The sequence below is a fragment of the Gymnoscopelus braueri genome (assembly GCF_963280865.1).
Source record: "Gymnoscopelus braueri genome assembly, chromosome: 6".
NCBI lineage: Eukaryota > Metazoa > Chordata > Actinopteri > Myctophiformes > Myctophidae > Gymnoscopelus > Gymnoscopelus braueri.
In genome coordinates, this window is record NC_137607.1 from 21,516,181 (window position 1) to 21,526,227 (window position 10,047).

At 39.6% G+C, this 10,047-nt stretch overlaps 1 protein-coding gene across 1 annotated transcript; it reads left to right on the top strand.

Moving 5' to 3' along the window:
• The first annotated feature begins 132 nt into the window (after positions 1-132).
• On the top strand, positions 133-5,096 carry commd2 (COMM domain containing 2). The gene is made up of 6 exons (XM_080430072.1): positions 133-365; positions 1,475-1,552; positions 1,898-1,980; positions 2,079-2,153; positions 3,071-3,169; positions 3,455-5,096. The coding sequence occupies exons 1-6, from the start codon at positions 299-301 to the stop codon at positions 3,653-3,655; spliced, it is 603 nt and encodes a 200-aa protein (XP_080286198.1). The 5' UTR covers positions 133-298; the 3' UTR covers positions 3,656-5,096.
• The last annotated feature ends 4,951 nt before the right edge of the window (positions 5,097-10,047 follow it).

A 10,047-nucleotide genomic window follows, 5' to 3' on the forward strand; every position in this document is an offset into this window, starting at 1 on the left:
CCAGGGACCCCCGTATCAGATTAGTGTTGTTAAAATGTTCCAAAATAACTAATTTATTTTCTTTTTGTTCGAAGCCTACTAGCCTAGTTGCTTAATTTCGGCTGGTTTTCATAGACCTTGTTGCTTATTTCTCTCACACAATGTGGCAACACTGATAGTCATATGATTTTGATCAAGCTAGTTGTTTAGCTGCTCATTTCATGAGTTTTTACACATTTGTCCATAATAAACCCAAGTGATTTACAATTCAATTTCTCTACAGAGTTTCTCTCTGTTTATATATAAATATATTGGCAGGATGTTGTTGGTTTTGTCTGACGAGCATAAAGAACATCTGGGTTTTCTGCCAAGGGTTGATCCTGCAGGTAAATATAGACCTCAATCTGCCTTTATGCTACTATTATAGTACTATATGACATTAGATATTATACATAAGAAACGTGTTTTACACGTAGAACGAATAGACAGTGAAGCCAATATTTGTTAATGTCCATACTATCTTTTACTCAGTGGTGTAAAGTAACTAAGTACATTTACTCAAGTACTGTACTTAAGTACAATGTTGAGTTTTTTTTTTTTTTTTTACTTTACTGGAGTATTTCCCATTTTCTGTACTCCACTACATCTCTCAGACAAATATTATACTTTTACTCCCACTACAATTAATTGAAAACTTCAGATCTACATGCTCACTACCAATACTTTAGTACTTTTACTGAAGTAAGTATTTTTATATTGTGGTATTACTTTTTTTCCACGTATAATGAATAGACAGTGAAGCCAATATTTATTAATGTCATAGACAGAAGCAGCAGCTATTCACTAATAATTGGTGTATAGCTGCTGCTTCTGTCTAGATTCTGGAAATAGAAATAGTAGGCACTGCACTAGTACAGGGGCCTTCAACGTCGTTCAGGCCGAGGACCCCCTAATTGAGAGAAAGATGAAGCAGGGACCCCCACTACATTATTGTATACAATTGTGTTGCAGATTAAACTTTTTCATAGATTTCATAGATAGCTTCATAGACTTGTTTGACAGCACTGTCATCAGAGTATGTTGGATTCATGTTAATGTGTATTTTCAGACATTTAGCCACTTAAACCGTCAATACTTAGTAAACTTGATCTTTCACTCTGTACCTGGTCTGTTTTTTCTACCTCTACACCAAACCTCTTTGTGGAAAATAGCAGATCTACAAGCTCACAATGCCTCTCAGTGTGAGGCGTTGTGAGCTTGTAGATTTGCTATTTTTGGCTAAAGTTCTCCTCAGAATAGGGATGCTAGGGTTCAAGTGGTTAATGTAAAAAAAAAAACTAAATCCTATCACTCAAAGATTTGGTGGCCCCCCTGTAGTAACTCTGAGGACCCCCTAGGGGTCACAGACCCCTCATGTTGAAGACCCCTGCACTAGAGTTTAGCAGCATCTGTTTGTTTCTTGCTAAGCTTGCTAAATGATATGTTTCCTCCTCAGTGGTGGGTGAGTTTGGACGCATAGCAGTGGAGTTCCTGAGGAGAGGAACCAACAACAAAATATATGAGGGAGCTGCTAGTAAGTGAAGCTCACAAATGTCACAGCTCTAATATTGGAGTAATTACGTAGTATCGCCCCCAATTAAATAGTAAGGCTAAACAGAAAATGTGCATATACTACCTAAGTATGGATAAGATAAGAATGAGCACCTAACAGTTGGCTACTGAATAAAAATGTTGATCTATCAACACATTAATACAAACACAATCTGGGAACCCATCGGCAATTGTTTTCCCCCTAGCTCTGAATCTGTCTTGAGAGATTAATACAAACATAATGGGACGTCTATGGGGAATCGGATGTAACATGCATTACGTGTGTGTGTGTCTGTGTCTGTGTCTGTGTGTGTGCGTGTGCGTGCAGGAAAGCTGAACGTTAACGTGGAGACAGTACAGCATGGAGTAGAAGGCCTGATGTTTCTACTCACAGAGAGCTCTAAACTCATGGTGACTGAAACATATACACTCCCCCTTGTCTCTCTATCTCCCTCTGGCTGTGACGGTCTCACTTGATCAAATTTGCATATACCATATTGTGTTTGCAGATCTCAGAAGTAGATTTCCAGGACTCCGTGTTGGTTCTTGGATTCAGCCAACAGCTCAACGACGTTCTATTACAGGTGACTTTAAATCTTGTTTACTTCTTTTTATATTTTTTAATAACGGCAATCATACAGTGAAAATAAAAAATTTTAACCACTGCAAAAACGCGAGAAAGCAGTACCAGGTATGCAAACTTGTCACCATATGGCAAACACTGGCCTCGAGGGTCTGAGGGTATGTCCTCTCTGGGTGGAAGGCAGGGGCGTCGTTACGCGGGGGCTTCGGTGGCTATAGCCACCAATGTTTTATCCAAAGCCACCAATAATTTTTTTTAAATATATAAAAATAAAAAAATATTTTTGATTCTTTATTTTTTAAATTATATATCTATAACCCTAACTTAACCCTACCCCTAACCCTAAAACCGAAATAAAGTAACAAAAAACGGGGGGAAAAGTACCCAAATCCGCGAAAATTTTCGCGCGCTTCGCGTGCGCGGGGGGGAGGGACACATGCATGTGTTCGTTGCCTGAGGGGCTAAGCCCCCAACCTAGTAGAGACCTAGCAACGCGTGGAAGGCTGCTGCCTACACTGTGTCATTGTGGCATCAACTTTTGAGTGATTTAGGAGGTTGAATTTCAGGTTAATAAACTGTGCAAACAAGGACAGCCATGCTTTGCAGGCACATTGCAAAACCAACATGCACAGTAAGAAAGTTGTGATGATTACCCAGACTAGAGAGGACCTAACCCCGGACCCCCTTAGTGGGTCTGCCTTTTCCCTGCTCACGCATCCTTCTTACCGCTTTCACCCATAACCAGTTTGCATGCAGTAGAGAATTACATTTTCTGAGTGCAGAATGTAGCGAGAATGTATGTGATTTGTGTTATTTTCAGCATTCTTTTGAAGAATACTGATCCAGGATGTCGCTCATTGTGGACCACTTGGTCTATGTATGATTACTAACTCTATGTTCTGTGTTGTTGTGTTTTAGTTGTATCTAGAGCACCAAAAGGAGATCCGGTGCATTCTGACCCAGCTGGCCCCCAGTCTGCCTTCGTACCACAATCTAGAGTGGAGACTAGATGTACAGGTGTGTGCGTGTGTGTGCATGTGCGCGTGCGTGTTTATATTTTTGGATGCCTGTGTAGGAGAAATGAGACATTCTCTCATCTTCTCTTTTTGTCATTGTACCTTCCGAATTGGTTTAAATTCTTATTTGAAGGCAGTTTTTACTTTGTTAATAAAACATTAATCTAATCTTTTCACATCAATAGGATTGATCATCCTTATACTAACTGATTTTCTAATAACAACTAGTGTTTCTCTTCTGTTCTTCTCATCTCTCCTGTCCTCAATCCACACTATTCCCTTCCAGGTGGCAAGTCGTTCCCTTCGCCAGCAGGTTGTTCCCACGGTCACAACGCGGTTGGTCCTGGCAGATGATGGTGGTAACCATAGCGCCAAGATTCTACAAACAGATCCCGCAACCCTCCTTCACCTCATTAGCACATTAGAGACTGCCCTCGGCGCCATGAAGACCAATCACGCACGGCGTATTCTACGCAACATCAAATAGAGCCCCCACTTCTCTTCCTGTACATGACTGAATAGTGTTCCTATTTCCTGACTGGGATCTTTGGGCACGTTCCCACTTCCTCTTGGCAAATATTGAACATTGTCTTGTGTTGCTCACCGGGATTTCTCGACATCAGACGAAGTGCTACATTGTAAATACCCTTTTACACTGTCTCATACCATATAAGGTTTCCTATTTACCACAGGACTGTTTATTTTGGATTTGCTCTAGGGGTGATCTAGCACATTTTTGTTCATATCTGGTAACAACAGTGATGAAGTTGAGTGTTTGTTCCCCCAGAGCCATCGATAATGATCTGATCTAGAGCCCGACTGATGCCAGATTTATGCTTCCAATCCCGATTTTGGAGAGTCCCAGACCACCGATTCCTGCTGGGTTTTCTTTTGGGGTTTTTTTTGCGCAAAATCTTGACATTTATTTGAGAAACTTTATTTGATCAAAGTTTCTATTTGAGAAGATTTAACTTATAAGCACATAAATACATAAACAAACACACATAAACTTAACCTCTTAAGCCCTACTCAAAAACAAAAAAAGATACAAGAAAAGCAGATCTACAAGCACACTTTTTTTTCTTGTTGAAAACTTTCAACTACAATAACATGCCCCAAATAGGGACACCAGGTTAAAAGTGGTTAAAAATCAGGACACATCAGCTACATAATTGCAAAGACCAATATAGTTTTAAAAAATCTAATAATGCCCGATATATTGGCCAGACCGATATATCGGTCAGGCTCTAGTCTGATCATTCCTGTTTTCCCAGTGATTTATCTCCACTGAGCTCATCATCCCCAGGTGTTTGTATCCTATTCCAGTGTTGAATGCCAAGCAAGATAAACACTTCACAGGCATATCCTTGGTGAACTGTATTGTCGGAACAAAAAGAACAGGGCAAAGGGTAAGAAACAATGGCATCACTTTCCAGGTTTACTCATCTGTTTCAAGAACTGCATACATTAGTTTTTTTTATATATACAGTATATGATTAATGTAAGTACACTACTTAAAGTACTACTACAGCCTTTCCCTATATCATCCGTGGCCCTGTCTGTAAACGGAGGACAAGCAGAAAGTACTGCTGTGAAATCTGAACCGAACTTTCTTTGATACCTTTTTCTGGTCTCTAATGACAACTCTGTGACTTGATACCACACATCTCACTTTAAACCAAGGCTCACTAAAATATACTTGCTGGTAGATTTGGGAACCCAGGATGAAAAAGTGCTACTAGAATATGTATATATATACTGCATATAATTTTGTGAATGCCAGCCATGCGCGGTCCAGTCCTGCAGTATGCATATTAACAGAATGGGATCAATAGTACCTGCTTTTTTACTTTGTATATTTCCACACGAGGAAATTGCTGTTAATTGTCAGTGATTGTAATAAATGAATGGAATATTTTTTAACCATCCTTACTTTGATGTGATATGTAGCTGTATTGGTCAGCGGAAACGGTCTCACATGCTCCTGTCCAGCTAGCAAATGTTTATCTGTCTCCAAAAGCATGAAGCCTGGGTACAGAGGCTACCAAAAGCACGACACTGAATTCTTCAGAGCAATGCAAAATCCCTAGGTCCCTATTCTGAATGGCAGTAATGAAACTGTCCCTTCTCACTCCCTTGTCCAGGAGGAGTGTCAGTTACATACTGTGTGTGTGTGTGTGTGTGTGTGTGTGTGAGATCATACATGTACAGTTAGTATGTATGTATGTGTCAGACAACGATAGGAAGTGACAGGTGTTTCCCCTGTGTCATTTCCTCTTTGATGATGATTCCTGCTTCCAGCTGCTGCCCCCTGAGGTCACTTCCTCTCAGATAGAAATAAATGTTCTAGTTGGTCTCCAGTGGATATATTCACCTCGATTTGTGACATGTAACTGCTTGGTAGTAACAGAGTAATGTTATAAATCCATTACTGGCCTGTATTTATTTCAAGGGCTGTGCAGATAATGTACATCCAGCTGGCAGCTCACAGTACACCCCCCCGTGGGCCCTGGGAAATTAACCAGAAATTGTACAGTGGTTTTAAAATAGATTCACCAACCTCATTAAAAAAAACATTGATTAACAACAAGAATTCTTGTCTTATGACAATACGGGACCAATATAGACACAGTTCTATATGTATAGTATGGTGTTTACAAGTTTTTGTTATTGTATATGTACTTGGGCACAAGAGCACTTTGAGTTTATGAGATGGACAAAAAGTAAAATGAAAAAAAGATGTATGAGAAAGATGTCAGGGAGTGTGGAGGGAGGAGACAGGTGTGTTTCCCAGGCGAGGGGATGTGTGTGTGTGTGTGTGTGTGTGTGTGTGTGTGTGTGTGTGTGTGTGTGTGTGTGTGTGTGTGTGTGTGTGTGTGTGTGTGTGTGTGTGTGTGTGTGTGTGTGTGTGTGTGTGCGCGTGCGCTTTTAGGGTGGAGTGTGTGAATGTGTGTCATTGTCAGCTGAGCTTTTGGCCGAGTCAACTGTTGCCACAGACAGATGGACGCACGCAACTCTGCAACACTGGCCTCTGGGAGAGACACAGATAGATTGTGTGTGTGTGTGTGTGTGTGTGTGTGTGTGTGTGTGTGTGTTTGTGTGTGCGTGTGCGTGTGCGTGTGCATGCGCGTGTGTGTGTGTTCAACCTACTCCCTCTAGTGAAGTGACCATGCAGCTAACTATCATTCATTTAAGAGTCATCAGGACAGCTCTGGTTGATCTCACATATGGTTGTAGGTTTTGTGTTGTGTTGGAAGTTTCGTGTTGTGATCTGTAATTTAGAAACAATTGTTATCTTTGTACTTGATTGTATAATTTAACGTGTCAAGTAAACTTAATGACACCTTTTTTTGCTTATGGTTCCAAAATCAAAGTCATTTAGTCAAGTTAAGAGCACACCATACCTAATCATCATCATACTCCGTCACAAGTGTGGTGAAAGCTGTGGTCTGATGACCTTACCAGATGACCCAAAGACAGCTGCTTTCCCAACACTAATAACCTACCACACACTAACAGCACAAATCCAACTCTGGAAAAAAGAAAAAAAAAAGTTAACCTCTCAGAGTTAAAATAACAATCCAGATTACTGTGCTGTCATACAAATGATTGTAACCTACATTTCTTTACATTTATAGGCATCTATAGCAGATGCTCTTATCCACACTGCAATAAGTGCAACAGTAGAGTCCACTTACGTGTGTGTCTGCAAGATTGCAAGCTGTAGCACCAACCAACAGCAGCAACACATTAGAATTAAAAAAGTTATTGTAAGCAAATACTTAAGACATAGCAAAAAACTACATTATAAATCCTGCACATTGTGACCTCAAACATGAAAGGCATGACCCTACTTTTCCTGACTGGCATCAGTGGCATGTGAAGCTCAACCTTTCATACCATAAAGGACAATGGCATGGCACACCAACGCCCAACAGCACCATAGACCAGCACCAATTCAATGAAGACGGTCAATTACAGGATCATTTGGGGAGATTTTAAAAAACAACAACATTTTGTGGTACTTGATAGAACATGTTTAACTTCTTCTGAATTTGGGTTTGATTTATTTTCTTGTAACATACATAAAAGTATGTGCTAGGCGCTATTGGTAAAAGCTATATCTTTGCTGTCATTCCAGAAAGTTAAGGTTCTGTGAAATAAGCTCATTGGTCTTTATCAGTTCAGATGTTGGAGAATTGTGTAGGTCTAACTGTGAATGATTTAACTCCAATACAGATCCAATACAGATTGTTTATTAGCCTATTATTATTGTCACTATTATCTGTGTGTGTGTGTGTGTGTGTCACACACACACACACACACACACAGATAATAGTGACACAGTGTGTGTGTGTGTGTGTGTGTGTGTGTGTGTGTGTGTGTGTGTGTGTGTGTGTGTGTGTGAGAGAGTGTGTGCATGTGTGTGCGCGCGCGCGAGTGCGTGCGTGCGTGCGTGCTGTTTTTTTAAGATACTGAAATTGAAAAATAAAAAACATAATGTGAATAATTTTACTCAAATAAACATAAAAGAGTATAAAACGAAAACACTTATTTAAAAAAAAAAAAAAAGTACATTGTTTTTTTTCCTTTCAGGTTGATGATCAGAAAAATCCAGATAAATCAAGTCGCTGTAGCCTAATTTGTTGAAGGACTGAACTATGTGTGTGATCTCTAACTCTAATAATTGGGACATCAAAATCAAAGATTTCATAATAATGACGCTATTAATCCAGTGGACTGTGAATGTGATTTATTGATAGTCCTCCAGAACAATAGAGGTCTAGACAGGCCTCTCTCTCTCTCTCTCTCTCTCTCTCTCTCTCTCTCTCTCTCTCTCTCTCTCTCTCTCTCTCTGCTGTCACAACTTGCAATCTCTCTCGGGTTTCACTTGATTATTCACACCCACATTCACCCGCAACACAGCGCTACTCCCAGTGGTGGAAAAAGTACTCACATGTTTTAATCAAGTAAAAGTATCAATACCGCAATAGAAATATAATATAGCACTGAAGTTTTGTAATAATAATCAAAATCGACAAAGTACTAACTAAAGTTTTCATAATTGTATACTGGAGTAAAATTAGGCTACTATATTTTCCTCTGAGATGTAAAACGTGTAGAGTAGAAGTAAAACAAAAGCATTGAAAATTGTAAATACTGAAGAAAGTAAAAAAGTACAGTACTTGAGTACATGTAGGCTACTGTACTTAGTTACTTTACACACCACTGGCTACTGCTCCATCCAGTAGCCTATAAAATAACATCACACGCTGTTTGATGATTGTGTCGTCAAATCAAACGTGTCGTAGGATTAGATTTGGCACCTGTAAGCGAGTCAGTGTGTATAGTTTGGACTCTGTTTGGATTATTTATGGACTGACTCGACTCCCTGGCTCTATTTTATTGTTTAAGCGGACTAAGCGAATGATTCCCCCAAAGGGCGGAGTGCCTTGTTGCCATGTCCGCTTATTATAAGCTACTTTGGGCATGTTTTTCTGTAAAGTTGCGCCTTGTAAATATTGGTAGTTGCAGGTTGCGTTTGTTTGGGCTTGTTTCCAAAGTGTACTTGCTTGTTTCCAAAAAATGTTTTGTGCCACAGCCCACAGGGAGCATTTGTGTTGTTGTTAGAATAATATAAAAACATATAAATCCAAATATTCCACATTTTATTGCAAGAGTTTTTAAGCGTTGTGAGCTTGTAGATCTGCTATTTTCAAATAGCCAATGTATACATTATTATACACTGTAGGTTTAAAGTGCTCATGTGGCCTATGGTTGCTTCTTTTAGAACTGGTTGCTTATTTCTCTCACAAAACCTGGCAACGCTGGCGGAGTGTAGCAGCTGAGATTTAGCAGCAGAACAGAGTTCAACAAATCCTGCCCTTTTCAAAAACTTCTCCAAGTTGAAAATACAACTTCGTTATACTTCATATTTTCATAACAATACTGCATAACCAATTAGGTGTTCTTATTATTACAAAGCCAAATTAGAGTATTTTTACATTGCAGTATTGATAATGTTACTCAAGTAAAACATGTTAGTACTTTTTCCACCACTGTCAATAAACACCACCTCCTCCTCCTCCTCCTCTCCCCCCGACGCTGTTGAATATGTATGAAGCACCGCCCGGCCTGGGCCGTCCCCAGGATTGCCAAGTCCGCTTATTATAAGCGACTTTGGGCTTTTTTTTCCTGTAAAGTTGCTTGTAAATATTAGTTTTGGGCTTGTTTCTAAAGTGTAGTTGCTTATTGTGGGCTTGCTGTGGAATGTTGTTTAAACCAGTGGTTCTCAAACATTTTCATGCCAAGGACCCCTGCAGATGAATATGTCTATTTTTGTCTGCAGACATGAATTGAGTACAAAGGACCCCAATGGAAACAAGTCATAGGCTTTCTTGGGTTTAAAATCCTCTTAGCAGACCTTGTATTGAACTGTACTTTCCTGTGCTTTTTTTTTTGTGGCAAACTGCTAATAAAGTATTCAATCAACCAATCAGACTCCCCATCTGAAAATATTTTGTGTTAGGGAACCCCCATACAAGATTTGTGTTGTTAAAATGTTTCGAAAATATTCCACATCTTTCACACCTTATTCAAGATTTTTTTGAAAATAGCAGATCTACAAGCTCACAACACGTCACATCTTGAGCTTGTAGATCAGCTATTTTCAAGGGGCTCATGCAGCTTTGTGTTGTTAAAATGTTTAAAAAATGTTCCAAAATAACCAATTTATTTTATTTTCTTTTTTTTAGATAGCCGTAGCCTCGTCGCTTCTTTTCATAGACCTGGTTGCTTCTTTTCATAGACCTGGTTGCTTGTTTCTCTCGCAAAACCTGGCAACTCTGGGGCCGTCCCGTCCCAGCAGCAAACTTTCCA

What these genes read in the sequence shown, in the direction of transcription:
- commd2 (XM_080430072.1), top strand. Translation starts at nt 299, where the DNA reads ATGTTGTTGGTTTTGTCTGACGAGCATAAAGAACATCTGGGTTTTCTG. An exon ending in GCCAAGGGTTGATCCTGCAG is followed by an intron (nt 366 to 1,474) that starts GTAAATATAGAC and finishes TTTCCTCCTCAG; the next exon opens with TGGTGGGTGAGTTTGGACGC. An exon ending in CAGAGAGCTCTAAACTCATG is followed by an intron (nt 1,981 to 2,078) that starts GTGACTGAAACA and finishes TTGTGTTTGCAG; the next exon opens with ATCTCAGAAGTAGATTTCCA.